General features: G+C 35.1%; 1 protein-coding gene across 4 annotated transcripts in view; it reads right to left on the bottom strand.

The window, feature by feature from the left end:
* Positions 1-24,814, bottom strand: part of Zip (zipper) — a 49,639-nt gene extending 24,825 nt beyond the window's left edge. For 2 of the 4 annotated variants that reach the window (XM_064048435.1, XM_064048438.1), the window contains exon 1: positions 24,303-24,814. In XM_064048435.1, the coding sequence (XP_063904505.1) occupies positions 24,303-24,653 (351 nt within the window). In that variant the 5' untranslated portion in view covers positions 24,654-24,814. The remainder of the gene's footprint in view (positions 1-24,302) is intronic. The other 2 variants (XM_064048436.1, XM_064048437.1) reach the window with 1 other exon arrangement.
* Positions 24,815-26,998: the final 2,184 nt, after the last annotated feature.

Below are 26,998 nucleotides of genomic sequence, written 5' to 3'. Positions count from 1 at the left end.
CGCATCGCGGTTTAAATAGGGACAAACGTCAAGAACGGGTAGGAGTTCAGTCGACGAGAGAATAGTCTAGTCAAATTCATTCCAGTCGAGTCGGAATTATTCTGTACATAAGCGCTGCATATGTTAATCATGTAAGTTAGTATTCCTGAGAAATATATTGTAGAGTTTTACCCACGCCGATTTTAAATACGCACTAACTACTTATAACACGGTATTACGGAGCAAAGAAAAAATGAATTAAAAAATCCTTCCGCCCAAATCTGACCATATATTAATTCGCTTTGTGTTGGGTATAATATGACATCTGTCGGACTTTTATTATTATTCCAAAATAACTTTAGAAGCATCATGTCTTTATCATTGTTTTTTTATTCTATAATATTAAAAAAAAAATGGTCAAAGTTTATTTCGACAGAACTTCTCTCGCGCCTGAAGCACAAGTCCAACAAATCCTGCTTCTTAGAACAATTATAAAATTTGATTTTGCGATTTTTGTTTTGTGATAATCTTTATGTAAAGTAAAAATCAGCGCCATAAATAACCCTTTCGCAGCCCCTGCGCCGTGGGAGCCGCACAAGTACGGAATATATTTAAAGCAGATAACCACCGGGAAATGTCCTCCCCCAATAATAACATGATTAACTTCGAGTGTTTATGTTTATACATCGAAAGAATGTCACGTAGAAACTTGTTTTTTATATTTCTTATTTTATCATTTCATTATTAAATCAAGACGTGCGTATTCTCAAATTTTCGAGCAAACTGGATGAGTAAAAAAAATTGTGATGATATCATCAACATAGATAATACTAGTCACAATTGCAAGAGAATAAAAAAGAAACGGCCAAGTTTGGCATCGAATGTCTGACACCTAAGCCGCAAGACTATGGACGGTTATATCCTGAGTTGGTGGTAAAATGTTATATGTATTGTGTCAATTTTTTTTCCGGCAAATTTGGACGTTTAGGAAAAAACTCAAAGCAGATTCATGCACCACAAGTATAGGAGTATGTTGTTGTATAACATTTAAATCGTTTTAAAATAAAATTCTTTAAAATGACGTCATTAAATTGTTGATGGGGATGATTAGCCAAATTTTGGTTGGCGTTTTACTGGTATTCAACAATCGATCAGTAGTTTCAGAGATTATCTATCTAATAAAAATCGACAGAAACAGACGGACAGACAAACGGAAACTGGGGACCATTTTTTCGTACTCTTGGGGTCATGAAACGTCGAGAAAACATGAGGTTGGCAAATCACCCATTGGACTCGATTACTATACCGGATGTCTGAAAAATGGCGGATTAACTCTTCAGTACGTTATGTACGGGGGTTTCGGGAATCCCCCCCCCCAAAAATACTTTATGACGGTGATTACGAAAAAAAACGTAGTTTTATAAAAGTAAAATTATTGGAAATACTGCAAGCATCTAATGGCTTACTTTCTGATTTATTAGTAACGATGGTGACTGAAATTCACCTTTTACGTTTTTTAGGACAATAACCATAACAACCAGGGAAGCTAGTAGCTGCTAAGATAAAACTGATTTTGGCAAATGAGATACCCTCTAAGAAAAGAGAGGGTGGGTGGGCGGGGAGAGTCGCTGCTAAGATAAGACAAATTTTGGCTAATAAGATATCCTGTAAGAAAAGAGAGGGTGGGTGGGCGGGGCTAGTACCTGCTGAGATAAGGCTGATTTTGACAAATGACATACCCTCTAAGAAAAGAGAGGGTGGGTGGGCGGGGATAGTACTTGCTATGATAAAATTGATTTTGGTAAATGAGATACCCTCAGAGAGAGAGGGAGGGCAGGTGGGCGGGGCTAGTACTTGCTGAAATAAGACCGATTTTGGCAAATGACATGAATCGGTGCCGTACTCGAAAAATTTGTAAACTTCTTTAAACGCAGTCTTAATGGACACATTTACAGCGGGGCTAAACAATAATCACCCAAATATCAGTTGACAGACTTTAACTGTGAACCAGACACCCGGTACTTCCTTAGCTTACGCTTATTCTGAATGGATCTGACAACAGTGGCTAGTTTTTCATCTTTTTTAATCCATCTACCTCAAAATAGGTGTTTTGCTTTTTAAATAAACGTCAATTTGACGCCATGAATTTTGTAATGATTTTTCTCGAACTTAATAATCGAGTTAATTCGGCATTTTTAAATCACTCTGTGTTATGTAACAAGTTTATATAAGTTCGAACGAAGCAAGTGTTTAAAAAACGAGTGTCTCGATAAATTTTCAAAAGTGTTGCGTGAAGTTGTAAAAAAGCATAGCATATAACACGTTTATAAACTTCTCTAGACACTCATTTTTTAAACACTCGCTTCGCTCCGCTCATGATTAATTAAACTCGTGCCTAAAACGACGGTTATAATATTTGTTACATAATATACTACTACATAATTCATAAATAACACATATTACTTCGAATTGATTACGATCGCCAGAGAAGTGTTTACTTTAGTCCTGCGGTCTTAAACACACAAGTTTTTCTTATCTTTTTCTCTAGTTGTTTTGAGTATGTTTTAACAACGTATCAGAGTATGTATTACTGTATTTACTTTTCTAATAATATTTTTTTAAATATTTTCAATAGATGTAACCCAAAACGTGACAGGTGTGTCCTGTATTTGTACATTGAACTGTACTTTAAACTGAAGTTTGAGCGATATGCACGCATTTTTGATCTCTATGTGAATAAAGTGTCTTTTTTAAAATATTATTTGTTTTTGGCTATCGTACCTAACGATATACACCACGTTAACTATTATGGATTTTAGGTGTCGATCTTTGGATTCCAAGTCGTATGTAAGACAGTGTTAACAAGAAAGTAGACAATGAAAGTCTAAAACCCTTTTCAATTTGGGTAGATTTGGAAAGAGATGGTACAGTAGCTTTCCAAAAGGTCATCTAGGCTCACACCTAAAGACAAAAACCTGTTCAATTCAATGGCAAAAATACCATCTAAATGAAAAAAGAGAGGAGGTTACCTCACCCAGGTTGGGTGCCAATAGATACGAGTGTTCATTATTCACAATTCCAAGTTCGTGTAATTAATACTCATTATTTATTTTCACTTTTGTTTTGTAGTAGGACCCAGCCATGGTTACATTTTTTGATACCATATATGGACGAAATGGATTAGAGAGCGGGTCATGAACGGGGAATGAAATGACGCCGATGAAAGTGTGGCGATCTTAGATAACGACGTTCGGATTTGGTTGGTGTTGTTGAGATGGCCTTTTTCGCGATTGTTGGCTATATTGGCTTTAATTATTTTTAGCCTTATTTACAGAACCAGGGCAAACAACTGAACCCACTGGTTTTCGAGTACTTCCGATTTTACTAAAATAGTGTAGTGCTGGCCTTATTGAGACAGCGAAGTTTGAAATTTAAATGTAATAAATCGGTGCTGATTAAGTGATTACCTTTTAAAGGCAGAAAAGTGAAAACTCGTAAACGTAATTATGTAATTTAATTTACTTACGGAGTACGTGTTATTATACGATTTACGGTACAAATTGCATGGGTAATAAATAACATTTTTAATTCGAGTAAGTTGATAACATTTAGTATTCAAGCAGTTTACTCACGACGGGAATTATGTATAAGGAAAGTACACAGACTTATGATAATTTTCCCAATGTTCGACATTCCGTTTACTTGATAATTTCATGTTCTTAAAAACTTACTCAAGAGAATTACTGAGAACTTGTTTGAAAGTTATCGAAAACCGATCCTTAAAACTCATTAGCGCCTAATGACGTGCAGACGTGATGTGACTTCGCAATTAACATAAAACTAAGAATAATCACGAAAAAGTTTCACGTCTACGATATTTCTTGGAAGGATTTTCAACCATTTAGATACTAAAACGATCTGTTTAACAAGAAGCTTAATTAAAATCACAAAGCAATTTAATAATGTTATCATTGTAGCAGGCTTGGATTACGTTCAAAACAGCAAGAAAAAATGTACTTCTCAGAAGTCTTGCGCTCAAATATGTAAGTCGGAATGTACTAAAACACAAAAATTATAATTATTATACCAATTCGAATTTTAAATTCCAATTACCTTCATTTTTGTTTCATGTGTATAAAAACAAATTTAATGACTAATTGGTTTGCGTGACACGATCTTAATAAAAGTGTTTGTTTGAAATATAATCCGCTTTGCGTATTCCTCCGAACAGCCGTAGAAAATTTAGTAAATTACCTACTTAATTTTTTATGAAATTTTATTGCTCGTCATTATAAGTGAAATGCCTGCTTTTCAACTGCTAACAAAGGTACATATCGATATTTAATTCCAAGGGTTTTTTTAGTACGAAACCAAAAAACCATCCTGAAATAACCCGACATAACACCCCCGCAGCCCCCGCGCCGTGGGGGCGCAATTCGAAGAGGACGCCGCACAAGTACGGACAAGAAAAATATAATTAAAGTAGACAACCAAAGGAAAAAATTGGTCGAAAGTTATTTCCACAGAACTTCCCTCGCTTCTGAACTAGTCCAAGAAATACTGCTTTTCTGAAAAATTATAAAATTTGATTTTGCGGAATTTTACTTTTTGTTGATAACCTCTATGGAGTAAAAACTAGTCACAGTGTAACTCGAAAAAATGAAAGTGAGATTCTTAAAAAAAGACAGTTGAGAGCCCCGAGAAGGTTTCAAACAGTTGGGACCCCCGAGGTTACATATCAAAGAAAAAAGACATTTGGCGCCCCCGAGAAGGTTTCACATTCTTAAAAAAACATAGTTGGGGCACCCGAGAAGGTTTTCCATTTTTAAAAAAGACAGTCGGGACCCCCGAGAAGGTTTCACATAAAAAAAAGACTTTTGAGGCCTTCGAGAAGGTTTTGCATTCTTCAAAGTCAGTTGGGACACCCGAGAAGGTTTCACATTCTTAAAAAAGACATTTGACGCCCCGAGAAGGTTTTACTTTTTTTAAAAAGACAGTTGGGACCCCCGAGAAGGTTTCACATTTTTAAAAAAGATATTTCGGGATCCCGGGTTGTACATTTTTGAAAAAGACAGTTAGGACGCCCGAGATGGTTTCACATTCTAAAAAAAAAAACATTTGGCGCCCCCGAGAAGGTTTTACATTTTTAAAAATGACAATTGGGACCCCCGACAAGGTTTCACATTAAAAAAGACATTTGAGGTCCCCTGGAAGGTTTTAGATGTTTAAAAAACAGTTGGGACCTCCAAGATAGCTTCACATACTAAAAATCACATTTGGCGCACCCAAAACGGTTTCACATTAAAAAGAACACAGTTGGGACCGCCGAGGTTTCACATTCTTAAAAAAATACATTTGCATCCACCGAGAAGGTTTTACATTTTCAAAAGACATTTGGGCCCCCCAAAAAGGTTTCGCTTTCTTTAAAAAAGGAGAGTTGGTACCCCCGAGGTTTCACATCAAAGAAAAAAGACAGTTGGCGGCCCCGAGAAGGTTTCACATTCTCAAAAAAGATAGTTGGGGCACCCCAGAAGGTTTTACATTTTTAAAAAAGACAGTTGGGACCCCCGAGAAGGTTTCACATAAAAAAAGACAATTGGGTCTTTCGAGAAGATTTTACATGTTCAAAAAAGACATTTAGGGCCCCTGAGAAGGTTTCACTTTCTTAAAAGTCAGTTGGGACATCCGAGAAGGTTTTACATTTTTAAAAAAGACAGTTGTGCCCCCGCGATAGTTTCACATTCTAAAGAAAAAAAATATATATATTTGGCCCACCCAAAAAGGTTTCACATTAAAAAGAAGACAGTTGGGACCGCCGAGGTTTCACATTCTTAAAAAAATACATTTGGATCCATCGAGAAGGCTTTACATTTTCAAAAGACATTTGGGGCCCCCGAGAAGGTTTCACATCCTTAATAAAAAGACAATTGGGACACCCGAGAAGGTTTCATATTTTTAAAAAAGACAGTTGGGACGCCCGAGGAGGTTTCACATGAAACAAAAAAGACATTTAGACCCCCGGATAAGGTTTTACATTTAAAAAAAAAAGACAGTTGGGACGCCCGAGATGGTTTCACATTCTAAAAAAACATCTGGCGCCCCGAGAAGGTTTTACATTTTTAAAAAAGACAATTGGGACCCCGTCAAGGTTTCACATTAAAAAAAAGCCATTTGAGGCAAAATGTCCTGAATATTATTATTTTTATTGTATCATTATTAAATACAGACGTGCGTACTCTCACACTTTCGAGAAAAAGGGGTGACTCGTCCTTAATTTCATCAATACAAACATTTTTATTTTAAATTATTTCAAACAATTTTGGTAATGTTAATTATGCAATGTAATGGGCGGACGTCATCAAATTGTTAAAATTTTGGTTAGCGTTTTACCATCTATGTGAAATTCCAATATACATAGAATATTTCACAACAATCGGTTCCGTAGTTTCAGAAATTAGGTGTTTAACAAAATCGACACAGGGGTTACGAAACGTCGAGAAAATATTAAAGTGGCAATTCGTCCGATGGACTCGATTACTATACATATTTCCTTAGCTGGCGCTCGGGAAGTAATAATTATAAACAAAATCAAGGTAGATTCATAAACCACAAATACAGGAGGATATCATTTTATAAAATTTAAATATTATTTACCGAGGTACAGTAAAAGAAGCTTGTACCGAAAAAACTGCTCTTGCAAAAAGGTCGATATTTTTTTTTTTTTTTGTAATTTCTATCGTTTTGTAAGTTGACAACAGTGGTGAAAATTGCGTTCTAGAAATTTCCATAAATAACTGGATATATTGATATACGTTATGAAAAATTTCATCAAAAAAATGCTTTTATGTTTATATAGAAATTTGTGAGGAAATTATATTTAAAATTTTATAATTAATAACAGAGATATTACATTATGGAAATGTACTGGAACCTACAAGAGAAAAAGCTGAATAATTTTTTTTTCATTCAACATTTAACAAATCTGATAGGTTGGATTCACAACAGTGTTATGAAACAACGATAACAGAATACGATTTCATTTTTACACATTAATTCTGCCAGTTCAAAATAAGTATCAGAACATCTTACTGCACCAAAAAATTATGTATTTTCTCGACATTTCATAACCTCCAGAATATGTCTACGCTAATCAAAATTTGTAAGTAAATTCTATTTAATAACACACATACCTGTGGCTTACAAATCCGCAAGAAGGAATCAATAAAATAAATTCCTTCATTCATGAATTTTGACTCACTCGTGAATCACAAGTGTGAATTCATATTTTGCACATCCGATTTACTCGGCAAAATTTTGAGATGACGTCAATCAATTATTCGTGGGGATGAACAACATATTTTGACAAGCGTTAAACTAATCTAGACGACAGTCCTAAAACATACCCGACATTCCACGGCGATCAGTCCGGTAGTTTCAGAGATTACGTGTCAGATAAGATCGTCAACAGACAGACGACATGAAATTAGCCATTAGTCAAGTGGACCCTATTACCATACTTTACCAGCTTACGAGATTTAAAATATTACAAACACGAAAAATGCAGCTATCGAGGGATATTCCAGTATTTTTTCCTTCTAATCGCATTATAAAATCTGCATGATTAATTTGCAATAATTTAATCTGCTTAAACAGGTACAACCTCCTTGTCTTGTTTTCTTTTTCGTTCAATTTACATAAGATTTATTTGGCGTATCTGCCGCCTACAATACTTCTATTTGTTTAGATATACTACAGCAGAACATGTAGTTTGTTTGAAAATAATCGTCCTTAAAGACCGTTAACTGTTGTACTACCGAGAATAAACAATATGTAATTATAGACGTACAAGCGTCATGTAATACCAGGAACGTGATTCTTCAACAAACATCCCTTAATTTGTTCAACATCAGTGCAACAATAACCAACGGTTGTTTTTTGGTAAAGTATCATTTCCCTGAACCAAAATAGTTGGCCCGAACGAAGAAATAAACCCGACCTGTAAAAAGGCATAAAAATAGAAGTTGAAAACCTTAATTAACATGTCATTTAACATCCTCAACGCCGCCAGGACAACTAATTATGCGAGCAAATACTTTTATTTTCATAGGCATGATAAATCGATAATAACTTTCTGTTTGTGATAAATTAGGCTTCATTTTGCACACCACGTCCTTCGCTTAATTAGTTCAGATACATCAAAAATATTATATAGGTGACAGCTGCATTACCCAAAAGTATTGCATGTATATACATATTACACATCTGCATAAAAATACATCATGGTGTAGTTTGAGAACACGCACATTACACTACACATCTGAAAGTGTAATTCGTTTTATCTAATCTGTGCCACGTATTTTTCGATTCTATAAGCTGGCTGTCAGGTAAATAATTCCGTTTTGTCATTTAATGGACTATGTTTGCTTTCCCGATTGCTTTTATTTGTCCCCAACTTGAACCTCGAACAAGAAAAATTTTTAATTGACACGTCAACGAGCGCTCCCTCAATTTGACGTTTTAATTTACGGACGACGGCCGCCCAAAGCTGACAGTTAAACGACCGCCTCTAGTAAAACAACAAAACGGAAAACAAATAAAGCGACCATTAAAAACTCGCTTTCGGCCAACAATACATCGATCAAAAATTAATTACGCACAGGTAACGTGTCATAATCGCCATTATACAAGTCATTACTACGAAACCTAATCGCTCCTCCACTTTACGCCCGCGTCATTTTTCTTGTCGAAAAATTCCTCATGAGAAATCGCTGATCCTGGCGAATTTCACGGTCGCTGACATTCCGCCGTTTCATACAAAGCAAACTTCGCTAGCGACATGACTAAACCGATGTTTGTACGGTATGTACATGTAGTCACTCTTTTCGTTCGATAAGAACGTGCCTGCTTGTTTTCTTGATGATGACTAATTTGGAAATTCCTTTTTTCTAAAACGGTAAGTATGTGCGATTAGAGCGGTGCATTTGTCCTGTTTTGTTATTACGAAGAGCAGAAACTCGTCCGGACGGACTATCGCAGGAGGGAATGCAGTCGCCGTCGCGACTCGTCATCATCGCATACTTACAACAAATAAAAATATCTGCTGCCATGGGCGCCGACTCCGAAGGGGCCGCACCCTAAGTCATCGGTTATGAGTCAGTCCGGTGGAAGAATGACTGACTCAGGTATCGCGAAGAGGATGTTTTTGTAGAAAATGTACATAAAATTTGGGTCAGAGATTAAATTTATGGTTTTATTATCACGCAATAAATTGGAAATTTCGAGCGACACGTACGACGTGGCGCGCGCAGTGCTGCCACAAAAGCAAAATATTCCATTTTTTTGTCCGTCCACAAATGACTCCGTTATTAATTTAACTTAAATAAAATTGAAAAAATTTCTTTTAAACTAATTTGGTCTAATTATGTGACCAATTATACAGTAGAATGTTTGGAGTTGACTACAAGTCGATTGCCAAAAGCTTGTAAAGGGTGCCACTTTTTTTTTGTTACCATAAACATTTATAGATACGTAGAAAACACATACTACAAAAGAAAAATTAAGTAATGCAGTAGGTAAACAAACCAACAAATGTAGGTCATCACTATTAATTAACAAGCATGTTTTAATTATTTATTATGCAACAATTCTCCACCAGAGATGGAAAAAAGAATAAAACAATATCCATCAATCGCCGAAGACAAAATGTGATGAAATCTAAGCACCCGTATGTTAAAAGTAGTAAATGTGATGCAATTACAAACTTATAATTAGTGTTCAACTAGACAGTAATAACACTCATTTACACTTGGCATGTTCATCTACCGGATCAGTTACTTATGGTTGATCAATCACTGATAAACGTATTTTTTTCTGAAAGTTGCTCCATAATTATATTAATTTAATATTCCGGTACAGCTTTTTCTGAACAGACAATTCAGAAGATTTTTATAATTGTGAAACACAGTGACCACTTCAAACGAATTTGAGAGCATTTTAGCTTTAATTGTGGGCTCAAAATGGTCTTCGTCCCTGTGGTGTGCTATTAAACTTTCTTTTTTTTTAAGTACTTGTAACCAATAGCAATAACAATGTTAGCAAGAAAACCACTTATCTGAAAATCAAATCTTATTCACAACAATTACAAGTTTGTAGTAAAAATTGAATTAGTTTTGAAATACTGGAGGAAATTAAGAAAGGACAATTAATATTGTCATCAACAGGAAGACTAACATGAAATGATAGGACAGGTGTACATAAAAAGTAAGTATGGTAGAGTAGCCGGTGCAACAAATAGTTTAACATTGAAAAAAGAATATTTCTTTTGATTTTATTACTGCACAATGTAAATTGAATTGAATTCGTAAAACCACAAAAGCCAGATATGATCAACTAAACTTGATTTAAACTTTAACAATGATTCAAAGAACAAAAAGTCAGTTTTTTATCATACCCAAATTATGTTAAACTAAAATTATAATTTTCTGCATAAATATGGCTTGGGCACTCATTTATTCGACAGTGGTATATGATGATTAGTATACAAGATGTACTATCTATCTGTTACAAATATTAAAAAACAACACCACCTGTAGGACTTATGTTTAGACTGCTAAGTTTCAAATTTGAAAAAAAAAGAAGGATATTTTAACTTGAATGACTTCGCAAGACAAAATTTAGAGTATACCAGAGGTCGCACTATATTATATAGTATTTAGAAAAACATGGGTTATCCTTGTAGATTGAAAATAATACATATTTTAAACACTCTGCAGTGTAGCACAAAGAATTAGGTTTCTAAAAAAATATAAGCAGGATTACCCAGATGTCAACTTCGAATGCACAAATGATGCATTTCCTAAAAAAGAATAAAATGCTGAGTTTCTAGATGGGTGTTCAAAATTATAACTTCCAAAATCAAAGAACTAGATGACCATGAACCATACAATTTTCAAACGAGGGTAGAGGAGCAATGAATTCCGGCGTTACCATTTGATGGCAGAAAAACAGTAGTGGTAATGGATAACGCGCCTTATCACTACTGGATGGTATAAATGCATTACGACTTCCTCCTTATCAGCGTGAATATAACCCCACTGGATTGGCCACATTGTGAAACTACTTATAATAAGCAGAATACATGCGCAAAACATCTCCTTAGACAATGTAGTCCGTAGAGTTTTTGTATTATTTTTCCGGTTGGGTGGTCTTTTAACTTTTGAACACATAATACACAAAGTTGGTTTTGGAAAATCTGTCACTGCATTTCCAACAAGAATTTGCAGTTTCTTCGAATTCGGTATAAGAATGATCCGAGCTGAATTATTGGTTATCCTTGTATCAAGCAAACACACCGAAAACCTTGATAACGTTTTTAAACCTTTTGTAGAGTTAAATTTTTCGTTTTATCCAATGATCCTGTCTAATTCAAGGATTCTTATGAAAAAAAACTCACTCTAAAGTCAATTTTCCTCGTTTTTAAGCCAGAACAAAGTTGGGAAGACAATTATCCCCAACTAACCCAAGTGATACTGCCTTAATTTTACCATTATAATCAGTAAGTATACAAGAATCTAGCGCAAACGCAACAGATTACGCCGTACTATAAAGTAAAGAGCAAAGCTTACTATCTGTAGTGCTACAGAGATAGTTTCGGAAAATTTCGTTATCAACGGTGTTTACAGTTTGAAAGATATCTATCTATCTCTTATCTAACTTCTATTCATGGATTATGATGATTCGTAGAACACGCTCTTCGAGTTTAAATCAATTATTGAAGTTGAGAAATAGTAGTTAACTCATTTAAGTTATTTTTCCAAGAAGAGATAAGATTCTGAATCGTTTACAGCAACTTTTTAATATATCAAGTATTTATTAAGAATCACGGGGTGTCTACAAAAATATAAATAAAAAAATGAAAATCAGAATTAACAAAATCGGTTCAAATATGTCTACAGACTACATTGTCGTTGGCGCATGAATCAAGGACATTTTAGGACTTTCAATTTCAATAAAAGAATGATTTTGACCTGTGCAAAATATTCACCGAAGAAAAAAATTGGTCTAAAGAGTTTAGACAGTACTTCCCTCGCTGTCGGAAACGTGACGACTGCATGCCTATTATGTTTTTTTTTTCTCAGTGGATTTCAAAGAATTCGGTTTTGTAGTTCCTGATTAAATCAATAAAATATATTTACGCATTCATTAATTTTTTTGAGTCACTCTGTATATGCAAATCCAAAAAATATAAATGGAGTGATAAATGACAAGTACAGACTCATCATATTTTGTACATTTTAGATATGATTTATTCGGCAAACTTTCGAGCTGACGTCATCAAGTTTTTGGAGGGGATAAGCAAATATATTTTGACTAGACATTTATTATGCTCTTTATGACCTTAAAACATCTGCAAGATTTCAGAGCATTCGGTTTTGTAGTTCCTGATTAAATCAATAAAATATATTTACGCATTCATTAATTTTTTTGAGTCACCCTGTATATGCAAATCCAAAAAATATGAATGGAGTGATAAATTACAAGTACAGACTCATCATATTTTTACAGTTTAGATAGGATTTATTCGGCAAACTTTCGAGCTGACGTCATCAATTTTTTGGAGGGGATAAGCAAATATATTTTGACTAAACATTTATTATGCTCTTTAGAACCTTAAAACATCTGCAAGATTTCAAAGCATTCGGTTTTGTAGTTTCTGAGTAAATCAGTAAAATAAATTTACGCATTCATTAATTTTTTTGAGTCACCCTGTATATGCAAATCCAAAAAATATGAATGAAGTGATAGATCACAAGTACAGACTCATCATATTTTGTACATTTTAGATATGATTTATTCCACAAACTTTTGAGCTGACGTCATCAAGTTTTTGGAGGGGATAAGCAAATATTTTTTGACTAAAGATTTATGATGCTCTTTATAGCCTTAAAACATCTGCAACATTTCAAAGCATTCTGGTTAGCAGATTAAAAATTAAATTTCAAAATGTTGTTTTATAATTTTGATTTTTTTCCAAAAATCTGGACGTTTCGGGTGAAAAGTCGATTCGGAGTTGTAAACTACATGTGTAGGACTATGTTATTTTATACAATTGAAAACCCATTTACTATGTACAATTTTGAAGTGACGTCATCGCATTAGTGGTGGGGATGATTAGACAAATTTTGGTTAGCGTTTTACCATCTACATGATATTCTTAATATAAGTACAAAATTTCACAACAATCGGTCGAGTACTTTCGGAGATTATCTGTCTAATAAAAATCCGGGACAACAGACGGACAGACGGACAGACGGACGGACAGACGGACAGACGGACAGACGGACGGACAGACGGACAGACGGACAGACAGACGGAAATGGGAGACCTATTTCTTCGTCTTCTAGGGGTCATGAAAGATCGAGAAAACGTAAAAGTAGAGAGTCGGCCGACGGACTCGATTACAATACTTCCTTTGCTTACGCTCGGGAAGTAAAAAGGTCATATAAGGAATGGTGTATGAAGCTACACCTTGTTTCCTGGAATTTCGTAGAGAATTTCCTGATGTTGCTGCAGTAGAAGCAACAGTGTTGGGAGGAAAAAAAAACGAACGCCCGAGACTGTGAATAACGTTAGACAAGATATGGATGATAACCGCCAAAAATCTTTAAGAAGTCTTTCACTGCAAGCTGACTTATCATACTGTTACGAAATAAACCCATACGCCGCCCCGGTACGACACCTATGAGTTTTCTAGTACGTGCAGCGGTGATGGGTGACTCATCGTCGGTGACGGCGGCCGGGTGGCATTTGCTAAAGAAAAGCCTGGAAGCGGAAGTCGAGATGGGTGCTCCAGAATAAGCCTAGAGGCAGTGACGGCGACTGTCCGAGAAAGACCGCGTGGCTCTTTAAATGGGAACCACCGTCGGGAGCAGTCAGTAAAGTCGAGAGACCTGGGGTTGCTTCCCTACAAGATGCAAATGTTTCAAGAACTTCAACCACTAGGTGATGAGTAGAGAGTGACGTATTTCAACTCGTTTAATCCAACGATGGACAATAGTCTTCTCGACATAACCTTCTTTAATGATGAAGCTTGGTTTCTTTTGTTAGGGTATATGAATTCACAAAACCTGCGAATGTGGAGCGCAGAAAATGCTCAGTATTTTGAAGAAACGCCTTTACATATAGAAAAAATTGGTGTATGGCTTGCCGTTTGACGGAGACGCTTGTATGGGTACAACACGTTTCACTGGTAATGCAAGCGTCATGGGCAATTAGAGCCGAAATTTAAAAAATCACCCGGCATTATCTTAGAAAAAGTTCGTAGAAGTTTTGACTGGAGAATTCTATCGTATTTTTGAAGCAAATGGACAATATTTGCAACATCCTTTTTAAATATGAACGTTTTTGCTGGTATACCATTCCACGTTAGCTGTCATCCATTAAATTTTAGATTATTGCAGACGCGCTTCATGTTTACAAAAAAATCAAAGCTAACTTGATGACTTTTTCAATTGAATACCCGATTACTTTGGGATCATAATGCCAATTTGTTAAAACCACCGCAAATTTCAAGTACAGTAAACTCATTTGACATACACCTTGTAAAACTTTTAGGACTTAAGCGGCTTAAGCCAAAGCACCCTTATAAATCAAACTGGCTACTGTATAAAAAAAAATTGTGGTATTTGATAAGTTGTGCATGATTCAGGTAGCGATTTTTTTTGTGGGGGGGAATTTAGAATAGTAAACGAATTGGCAACATCGCCGCAAAGTCACACACAAATGATGTCAATTTAACCTAAAATGGGCAATATACAGCGTGTTACAGAAAAGTACATACAAAATAAAATCAATAATTGGTTTCGGAAATGTGGGTGTTAAAGTGAAATTTAGGTCCAAATTCGTTATACGCCTCTGACAAAAGGCCCTTTTTCGTTTTTTTAGCAACATTTAGTCCTGACAAAAAGTTTTTTTTTTTGTTTGACAACAATAAACTGTTGACAAATAAAAAATTGCACGCTTAGTCCAAAGACGAATTGGGGTATCGAACGAACACAGCGTGTTCTAGATACGGAGACAGAAATTTTGGACATCAGAGGCATCAGAGTAAGAGGATTATTTTACAGTGTAGGAATTTCGCCGTTTGTTGTGTGCCGAATATTACATGAGCAAGGACTTTATCCTTACCACGTTCAACGAATTCAAATTTTGAAACCAGAAGATCTATAACGCCGAATGAGAGTTTGTGATTGGTTGCTTGAAAGGAATACCGCAGACCTACGTTTTGTAGCGACTATTTCCCCCACAGACGAAAGGACATTTACAAGGGATGGTAAATATGGTCAAATGAAAATCTTCACGCTGTCCAAGAAAGACATCTCAGGAGCGGTTTAGTGTCAATGTATAGGCCGGAACAGTTGCCAATGATGTGGTAGCCCCTTACATTTTACCTCTTCCTTCAACAGCAGTAGCTTATATACAATATCTCAATGAACATTTACTAAATTTGTTAGATGACATCCTTGTAGCTACCCGTTGAGTATCTCCACGATGGGCCATCTGCACACCGTGCTCGAGAAGTACGATGACGGTTCGATCAACATTTTCCAAGACAATGGATAGGAATAAACCAGTGCGATGGTCACCTCACTCTCCGGATCTTAATCCAACTGATTTTTTTGAGGACATTTGAAACAATTGGTTTATGAAACTCCCGCAAATAGAGTTCAATAGCTAAAATCACCAGTTTCCATACTTTTCGACCATAAAATAAAAAAAAACTTCTTTATTTCTCCCAAAACAATGTTTTGCAATTCAGTAGATAAAGCAAAACAGTCTCTTATTTTTTATTATTGCTACAGCTGTATTAACAAAAAACTTCAATATGTAGTATAGCCAAATCAAGAGGGGCAATAATGTTGTAAGAAAGCACGTAAATTCTGAGCTGATAGAGAATTTTCTTTCAATTTCTGGATACATGCTGTCACTTGGATTCCAATGCGTTTCCTAAAAGATCATCCCATTTTCATCTTTCAATACTAACAACCTTTAAAACCTAAACTTGGGTAAAAGTCATTCATGTTCTAATTTTCATGCTTGCGGTGTGTCTAATAAATCAGCAAATAAGTACAAAACTTAATCTACGATTCTGCCTCATTTGTCCACGTAGATTTTTTAAGGTAATTTGACATGGTAATGGGCAAAAGACATTTCAAAAAATTTAGGAAAAAATGCCAGAAAAAAAATTGTCAATTTTGTTCTCTGGCACTGTAATTTTTCTGATTATTGTTTATGGGTTTTTTCTTACTAGGATTTACTAAAATAAATTAATTATACCTATTTCAGGGTACCCACTGCTCAGAATTTTTTTTTTTTTTTGAGAGGGAATTTTTTTTATGACAATAATAATTCGTTGTTTTTCACAAAAAGTATAATTTGCATTCAGATACATACACATAACATTAACATCAACGTAAAAAAACAACAGAATTTTCTGTTCACATAATAAAAACTAAATATTGTGAAATAAATGTGCCGCACATCTTTTAAAAAAGAATTGCCCAAAAGAAGTTTTTTTTTGAGGTACTTTGAAATTTCTTTAAAGAATTTCACTGATCATTTGTCTTATTGTTAAATTTAGCTTATCTTCTTTAAGGCCAATTTTTTGCGCAATAAGTCGCCCTCCAGTTTCTTTCCCTCCCTAGTTAGAAGTTCGTGTTTTAATACATGACTCATTAAAGTATGTAACAATGCAGAGAGGCCAATAAAAGATGAATTAGGACTTGTTCTCCTTGAAATTTTGTCAGGAATTCCTCAGAAATTTGTGCAACATAAATAGAAAAATTAATATAAATACTAGTCTTTGGATCACTGATAACACTGGTCAACAGCTAAGCTCTAACTTTTATTGTAGCAGCCAATTATTATTTAATTAACAATTTTAAATGATATTATAAACGGCTAAACCAAAACTTAGCTCTCATTTAAAAGTAATCTTAAAATATTATCCTTTGAAAAATACAAAAATCGTACTATTGAGTAATACGAAACTTTCTATAAGGTGTATTTTTTTGTGATCAAATTGCTACAAACTTCTTGGGAAACAATAAGAAAACTACGTTTAGTAAGTAGAAAACATGTTATCATCATATAAAAAATTTTTAATTAACATATTCTTAAAAGTGCATTTTATGTATTCGCATCTTGATTTTTTCCCCAAAAATTATGACGACGTGCATGACGGACATAGAGAACGCTTCCATCTGGGCATTTTGTGGATAGAAAAACGTTACCAAGATCGATGGAACACCTAAATGCTCGTAGAATACTGCGGGATCATCAAGCGAGCGATCTCCAATGAAATCTATAGGAGGCAACCGAAAAAACGTCGGCCCTAGCTGTTTCTTTTGTTTTTTTCGTTTTTTAAACTAAAATCGTTGTTTTTTTCTTAATTATGGTTGTTCTTTTGTTAATACATCACTTTTTGCCGTTAAATATACAAAATTTAAATTGTTTTACCTGATTTTTTGTTTTTAACATCAAATATGCATTTTTCTTTTTAATTGAGCTAAGTTGTAAGGTTTATGCCCTTTGTTACAAACACAGAGACAAATTAAACGAAAACATTACAATTATGTCAAAGTTAGAGAGAAAAAATTGAATTTTGTTGACCAGTGTAATTGTTATAATTCTTTTATATCGACTAATGTTTTTAATTTCTTTTGAAAAATTCTTTTGCTTTAATAAAACATCTTTGAAATATTTCTTAATATTATCCACCTATTCCAAAATTCTCTCAGAAACAAAGAATTTGAGTCTTCGGCCATATCAATTATAGCTTTATAATCTTCCCGTCTTGCACTTGACAACATAAAAAAGAAAACCAAATCGTTGATAAATGATTCAAATTGACTACTGTTCAAGCACTCCGAACCTTTCTTAAAACAGTTCTTCTTTTATAAGATTTTCAAATTTCAAATTGACGTTGGGACCGTCCATTCCAATATGGATTAGGCATGAGAAATCCAAATTGTTTTCAGTGAAGAACTTGAAAAACACTTGCTACTATGGCACCAACTGGACAACAAAACTTAACACCAAAATTTAAATATAGAAATCATTGAAAATCAGAAAACCTTTCATACAAATTACAATTTTTATGACATATCTTTGAATTTTATGATACATTATGATTTTTGTCACAGAAGTAAAATTTTATGATTTTTTATGATTTTGTGGCAAATGGGTACCCTGCTATTTATCCTAGAGTAGGGTCTAAAGGTTAGATACGGATTAATTTTCCCCTTATAATTTTGATAATACAAAATAGGTTTTTCAGAGTTGTTCGACTTCGCAAACGACTGTCAATTTTTTTGTACGTACCATTCCATAACAGCCTATATAAATGCAGGTGTAAACTATGCAGTAGGTGTATTCAACAACCACAATTTTACTACAAAGATGAATAAATTATCACAGATTTATCCGCATTAATGGGTTCGGGTCTTCATTTCTCAACGACGACAATTTGACAGTTGTCTCCGACATCTGTAATCTAAACACTACTAACGCTTTACTGTAAACGTTCTAATCATAAAATAAGGGATTATGTGTATAAAGCGCTGTCTATTTTTACCGAAACTCAATCCGTGTTAGGATTAAATTCACAATCCCAGAAATAATACACGTCATTTAGATTAGGGGTAAAGTTCAGTTAAATCCTGAAGCACGAAATTACCGCATCTAAAACAAACTGTTTGGAATTTCCGGAAAAAACAGCCCCCTTATAAATTACGTATCTCCTCCGCCTCTGACCGACTCAACCCGTGAAATATCCGACAGTCCTACACCCAAGACACAATGGCCCAGAGAAAAGCCAACGCCCCCATGGAATCACGTCCCAAATTAATAATTCATCCAATAACGACTTAATAGAAAAGAATTCGGTCGTTTTAATTCGACATAAAAACACAATGACAAAACAACTCATTGCTCGGTGCCACGATCCAAGCCGGCTGTTGAACACATCCCACGGCGACTTCGACCTGCTGCGAGTACCGCAGGTCGCCGCTCTGTCAAGGTCATGTCATTCCAACCGGTCGAATTTCACCGAAAAAGCACAAAGTCTGGCCAAAAATCATCGAAAATCGATGCGAACATCCTAACGGTAAAAAAATCTAAATGCAACAAAAATAAACCGAAGCAACATGTGGCCTGCACAAAAGGACGTCATCGGCTAAATCAGAAGCCACCTACACCGGGCGGTTGATGATTTGTGTAACGTATTTTCGAGGGCTTAATTGAGACGGTTGTATAAACAAGGAGAAAAAACGGTTGTTTTTGATGAATGGATGTCGGGTTTAATTGAGACGATGGTTATCTGGTCGTGGGTGGGGCATTTTCGCGTTCGTTTCCAGGGGCGGAATCATAAATAAGCGCTGTAATAAAACGGTATCTTATCGGATGAAACACACAATTAACTCGGAAATCGTCGATGATATAGAAAATTCGCCACGTTTTGGGGATTTTGGTTCGAGATGCTACGCCCATGTCTGATAGTGGAATAGGTTTTGGTAGCCGTCGATGTCAAATATCAGACAGGGTACACAAATAGCTTTATCAGAGGATGGTTAACAAGCTGCGTTATCGTGCAGGAAAGGAAAAACCACACGGTGTGTATTTTATCAACGCTTTTACCTGGAAACGCAATGACTGGCTCGCTTTGTCAGAGGATTGCAAAGTTTATTAACATAAGCAGTTCCTGCTTTGTGGATTTTTTATATAGGAATAAAGCGATTAGTTCATTTTATTAGAACCTTTTCGGACTAAAATGAGACCGGATGTTTAGAAGTTTTCTAAATTTTGGGATGGACGATGAGGTCAACTTCTAAAAACGGAAAAGTGATCAGGATTTTCCGTTAGTTGGCTACTCTAAACAAACAATTGATGAGATTGCTCAATGAAGATGACCTCAGCATGAATAATTTTGGGGAAACGCTGTAATTTCAAGCTGAGTCCTGTACAGTTTTAGTTATCAAAGTTAGTTAATTAACTAATTGACAAATACGTGCAAACTTTTTTCAACAGTACGTTGGCATCTTTACATCTCGCTAATGATAAATAATATAACAGTCGTAATTTATGATGAATATGTATTTACATTAAACTTTAAAAGCGTGACGAATGTTTGTACTTTTTGGAATGCAACATCAGTTGTAAACTTGATTACACTTAATTTCCCCCACCATTTCTCTACAACTATTTTTCCAAAATTTTCGGGACGATTCGTTCCGATATAGTATAAAATAACAAATAAACTGTAACAAAAAGTACATTCCACGTAACGTAAATAATTTATGAATAGAAGCTGCATTTTTAATTTAAACGTTATTTAAATTTTGTTTCCTCATTCATTTTATTAAAATACATCATTTAAAAACACGAATCCTTCTTGAACCATGAAAGAAAATGCAATATATTTGAGACAATAAAAAAAGCGGTCTAAAAAATACAGTCACTGATAGGGTTGCGTTTTTTCCAGTTAAATTTCAAGTAAAATTATTTACCAGAACTAGAATAAATCAATCAAGATAAAACAAAATTTATTATGGAAGTAATCATTTTCAAACTGATAAGAAGATTAGCTGCGTTAAATTGCAAGAACATATTTGAATGCAATTTTTCAGTTGAAAAGTTTTATTTTTGTTGTATTAGTACATTTTTTTTGTTAAGTTTTATTGCAATATTCTTTAATAGTTTTTAAGAGTAACGTAATTCTCTGAATGCCACAATCGGTATGAACGTTATCATTATCACATTCTTATTCATTTCTAATAATAGTTAAGTGTAGCAGTTGCGTTTTTGCGACCAACGATAAAAACGAACTCGTTAAAGCTGTGATAGTTATTATCACGGGAAAAGAAATTTTTCCTGAAAAGAAATCACTATTGCGTTGTCTGACTAATGAGAAACGAGATATAACTCTGATGTTCTTAAACGTAGTCCCTCTTTTTGTAATGAAAGCTCAAAAACTAAAAAATACGGATTTCAATTTCAATCTCTCAGTGAATTAATTTTTCACGGTTTTGCACAAAGTAGAAACACTATTAGATAAAGAATTAAATTCATTATTCAAATTACATTTATGTTATAGCTGCACAAGTTTGTAGTTCTTCAATTTAAAAATAGACCAACGAGGATTACTGGCACCCGACTGAAATGACTTCGAAACCCAATACAGCCAAGCGGATTGAAAGGAAAGATCAGAGATTTTTCAAACGACACGATTTCCGCAGTATCGATTTTTTAAAAAGCGAATGATGAAGTTTTAGACTTGGATGATTTAAAAGGAGATTGTGAAACCTGATAGTTTTAAAACAATCCTAGAGCCAATATTGACTTTCACTTAAAACGACAAACGAAAAAACGTGAAAACGACCTTTCTAGGAAGAGCTTGCAGTACCTAAAAAACATACACCGGTATACATTAATCCTATTGTACGTCGCAAAATTTTAATGGAAACCAAATAACGTTCCGTGTACACGAAGACGAAAGTATTTGTTTACAGTACAACTTTCGTTGATAGTTTACACTGTATTTTATTTTGTTGAGTATTATTTAAAAAATTATGGAATACAAATGTATAGTTAAAACCAACTGACTCCATGTGGGACGACGAATTTAAAAAAAATTCAGTTAAAAGTATGTACTAAATTACGTGATGAAAGTTACCTAGAGGGGATTACGGTGTGGCTTGTTATTGTAGATCGTCCGTGATCCTCAAAAGGAAGAAATGACCGCTGGGGAAGTTTAAGAGCTCATGGGGTTTTCAAAACATTTTCAGAATGTAATATCTTCATTATTAACATTATTGTTACGAAATTTTAAATATACCTGGTCCACAGCTTTGCAAAAGCAGTTTTCTTAAAAACAGTTTATCTTCATCTTCTTTTTAGCACTTTGATAAAATTTTTCATCACGTATTTTAAAAATCAATATCTCAATTGTTTATAAAAATTTCGGAACGCGGTTTTCACCACGATTTTCGGTTTATAAAACTCTAAGCTGGTAATGTTTTCCATGAAGATAAAGTGGATGCAATTTGAGGCGTTCTGCAAGGAAAGAAATTATGATCTTGCTCAATTTACATGTCACTTAGTTAGCATTAGAGTATGTCATCAAAACCAAGTGGAACTCTATCGCGAAAATGTTGCAAAAAAATATATTTTTCTGAATAGGGCATCATTTTTGTTCCCTTCTTCGGCATCAGGGCGCAGAAGATGCACAAGAAGCCAACCAGAAAAAAGAAAGTTCAATTGCCCTTTCTTTACATTTACAAAAAAAGATCTCTGTATTCGACAATGGGAATTTTTTGCGAAAAAATATAAATCCAGTTGCAGAAAAGTATCCGACAATTATATTTTACAGCAATCTGACGCTGAAAGAGATAGTGTTACCGATATTTACCCAAGTCTAGCCTTTGTATATGCTGTACCAACAAAGAAATGTGATAATTGTTTGACATGCGGAGATGTTTCTAGATGACATCCAGTCGCCAGGAAAAGAAATGTAATCTAAAAGGAAAACTGGAAAATACAGCAGGTGGGTTAAATGTGAATCTTTTAGCAATTATAGTCTTCTTCTAAAAAAATTTGTTTTGACCGCGGCACGCAACTGACCCACGTCCGGCATATTCTAAAGCAATATTTACGTACGCTATGGATAAAAAGCAAAATCGTGGGAACGCCCTTTACTTTCAAATCACCTTTATACATTTAGATGAGAATAAGAAAAAAGGCCGGAAACAGGCAGAAGAAAATAGAAACATGAACCGAAGAGGAAGAGACCGAAATGTGAGTAAGAGCATAAACTGTAGAAACTCCGCCAAATATAAAAATTACATCAACGTGCTAATAGATTTATTTGAGCTCGTTTTTCCTATGTAATATTATACCTCGCCTTGGAGTTCATTTTGTCTGTATTGTTTCGACAATGCTTTTGGTGGGGTAATGGATTTCGCTTTTAGCTTTGTGCTTTTGGCACTTTTATGTAACTTAATATTCAAAATCGACAAAGTTCACGTACCTAAAATGAATCAATTTAATTTGTCATACGACAAGGTACAATCGCTACCCACGACTTCGAAATTACTCGGGTGTTTAAATAACAACCGCCTAAAAGTAACATTAACATCTACACTCAAATTGTTTATAATTGATTTCTTATAATCAAAAAATAATACGGAGGCAATACTTTTAATTAAATGAACGCTACATTAAGTTTAATTTTGCTTGCGTAAACCGAATGAAGACTCAACTGCACATTTTTATTATTTAGTGCTAGAAGTTCCTACCCAACAAAGAAATGACCAATTAACCCCAAACGAAGCAACGCATTCCCAAGGAATTTTAAATAAATAAATTTTGCAGACCACAGTAAGTGAAAAAACTGAATTTAACAATACGGTTTTTTACAATGGACGGAAATTAAATATGACATCTTTGTGTTGCGAAAAAAAAAAACATTCATTTGGTCTTTTGTCTGCATAATTCGGAATTAAAAGGACAATAAAGTTTATCAAATGTCCACCGACGTTTTGCGATAATCAGAAAACTTTTACAACTGTGGAAGTTTTATTACCTGAACAATGAACATATATTTTCCACAGTATAGTGACTTTAAATGACACTAACGTGCTAATCAGAGTGGTTTGCTCTATTTGTCGAAAACTCCACCTTTACCGTTTCTGATGTCACATATGGGTTAATTGTTTTTCATGTTGAAACAAACTCTAGCTTTTGAAGGTGCTGCATCAACAAAGGAACGTAATCAAGTGTTCTTTGACGATAGACAATTTCTGAGGACGGAAGTATGATCAGATACATAGAAACTGAAAAAGCTAGATGGAAGACCGAATCTTCTAGGAAAGGCCGACATTCTTCTATGTAAAACGCTGAGTCTACAATTCCAACCTCCCAACGGCGAAGGTTTCACGGTTCTGCACCAAGTAGCAGCAGTATCAAATGAACATTACTTATGTCTAAATTCAAAATTAATTACCGTTTATTTAGCTAGACGAAGTAGCCCGTAGTTCTCGAATTTAAAAATAAACCGACGAAAACCTCTCGAGGTGACTTGCAAAGCGACATAACCAGTTCCTAACGGAGCCTGCGATAATCCCCATCGCGTCCACCCCATGTCGCACCTCCCACGATAAGGCCGCCGAAACCCGTCCCATTTCACGGAACCGAATAAAAAAGGCCCGACACCCAAACCCAAGGTCAAATAACTCTCGGTGTCGTTAGTCTTAGCCGGCTCAACTTACGTAGATCAATCCCGAGTAGTATCTGTCTTTGAGGTTGTGCAGGACACAGGCCTCGTTGAGGCAGGTGAGCTCCGCCATGTCCTCGACCTTGTCGAACTTGGGCGGATTCATCTTCTGGATGTCATCCTTGGCGACGGTGGTGCGCTTGCCGGTCTCCTGGAGCTCCACCTCCACTTCGTCGCCGCGCTCGCCCTTGATGCTGGCGGCGACGAAGCCCTGGTTCTCGTGGGGCACCCACACGAGGCGCTTCTGGGTCCATTCGGCCTGCGTCGCGGGGTCGTTGAAGTTGTTCCTGTCCACGCACAGGTACTTGAGCTCGGGGTCGTAGCGGTCCTTCTCGGTGTCCGCCATGGCTGGGCCCTGTGTTACAACACTGCACTAGGTCCACTCTAAATGCACATCGGGGGCGCGACACCGGGGCTAAGTCGGGACGCGGCCGGTTAACGTGCTTGCGGAGACGAATGGGTGGCGTGAGTGACAGCCGCTCGCTAAATCATTACAACGGTCGAGTATGGCCGCGCCTATTTTACCGACTGTGCGGAGCGGGATCGACCAATCGCGGCGCAGGGAAAAGTGCTGCCAACGTGAAGTCGCCACAACGCAACTTGACAATCTTTTTTTTTATTTTTATTAACTAAATATTAATCGAAGGGATTTTAACTGTACAGTTCGTGACTTCGCGATAGAGTCAAAGCGTTTTCCGTTTATCTAAACTGAAATGATAATAATGGAAATTATTCGCATTTATAACAACGTGCAACCGAGGTCGAGATGTGTTATGGAAAATTTTCAAAAAAAATAATACTGTGTTAACCGGTGGTTATCTCTGCTTTTATAAGAATTGTAGCAGTGACATGAAACTTTCTGATTTGTAGAAATGCAGTACTTCCCGCAATTCCAAACTTTAAAAAATGCCGATTTTTTAAAGTTGCTGCCAACGTGATAACTAAAAAGCACTATTCGAAATTCAAATTTTAAAAACATGCAGATTCAAAAACAATGGCTGTTTTCCACCTAACAATTCAACAAAGAATAAATATTTAAAATCACCTAGGAAATTCAATACTCATTTCAATTTGCTACGCCAGAATGAAGTCATCCGAAGTTCCTCCAACAACTAAGAATAAAACGGGACAGAATGAAAGCATTGTAAATTTGTAAATGAAAATGATCTTAATAAAAATCATCTGTGATTTAAACGTCTAACCGTCATAGCCTGCGTACTTTTATTGCCACCTAGTGTTATTACAGGATGAGAGTTGTATACGCCCTGTCTCAGTTGAGCATGATTTCGCGCCAATTTTCAGCCCGTAATAAATGAAATGTTATCCAAGGAAAAACTCGGATTAAAATTATTTAGACAGAAGTTCCCTTACATTTGCTGCTCCATCAAATTATAAAATTTGGTTTTGCAACTTTTGTTTTTTTGTGCTCCTATAAGCTAAAATAAAGATATAATTTAACCTACCTTTTATTTACAGAATTTTTTTCTAATATGTAGGCAGTAACTTTGTTTTTGAAAATTCAGCATTTGTGTTTTGGAACTACAATTACCTAATTCAACTGACTTTTTTTTCAAAATTTGGCTAGCATCATGGTAACTGATTAGTAATTAGTTATATGTAGTTATATAGTTACTTAGTTACTATATACTTGAAAAGAATTCAAAATTCGTGAGTTTTCTTTATGTTACTAGAGTTATTGATTATTCTTTTGGGTGTTCGACAGTTGTGTACCGTGCTTGTGACTAATTTTTTGTAATCGAATCTGTGTCTTTCCAAATCTGCCATTTGTTCTGCAAATGCTGGCCACAAAGACATATGTCAAACAAAATTCAGCAGTTAGAACGAGGTAAACCTGATGATGTCATCACGGACGTTCAACCTGTTACAGCTGCACGATGAACAATTCGAAACTTGTATTAATCATCATTTAAATTTAATGGCTATAAAGTCAAATTTACATGTTAAAGTGTGTTATATTTAGCTATAATGTGTTTGGTAAGTTGTTATTAAGCAGTGAACCGTGTTGATATTGGAAATTTACGACCTATTTTTTAAGTTCACAAAAAATTTTAGTTATGCGTACATATATACACGATGTCCAGATATATGAAATAAATTCAATACAAAGCCGTGGTGCAAAGTTAGAAATGGTGTTTAGCAGAATCATTGGAAATCTGTAAACCAAGTGTTGGAAAAGTTGTTTTTCAGTTACTTTTTTGGAAGAAGTAGTGTTTTGAGTTCGTTTTTTTTGTTTATAAACTTATCCATTTATTTTCGTGTTTCTATCGGCTAAGAATCAGGTCAGGTTCAAAAATTAATTATGACGAAAACGTAAACAAAAATATGTAATAGAAGCCAGATTTTCTCGTTTGATGTCTCACTAGTATATCTCACTAGTGATATAAAAACATCGTTCTGACAGCTTCCGTTGCTTACGCTGCTTATTAAACGGTTAAAGTTACATAAAAATCATTTATGATGGAATTGTTCCCTTCTAAAAGTTCTAAAAAAAAGTCCGCGACAGCATACGTCAATCTTTTAAGGTCGACTCAGTATAACCTTTTTTATGGTAATGAATTTTTTTCTAAAATAATCTAATATAAAATTCTGGTGTCTCCTCTGAAACGCCTTGACCGATTTTTATGAAATTTTTTGTGTATATTCGGTAGGTCTAGTAAACTATTTTTTAAA

Source organism: Zophobas morio, unplaced genomic scaffold, assembly GCF_036711695.1.
Source record: "Zophobas morio isolate AGI-343-1 ecotype UQ-CSIRO unplaced genomic scaffold, CSIRO_AGI_Zmor_V1 ptg000006l, whole genome shotgun sequence".
Lineage (NCBI taxonomy): Eukaryota > Metazoa > Arthropoda > Insecta > Coleoptera > Tenebrionidae > Zophobas > Zophobas morio.
Note: the sequence above shows the minus strand (reverse complement) of the source record. Positions and strands in the feature narration are given on the sequence as shown.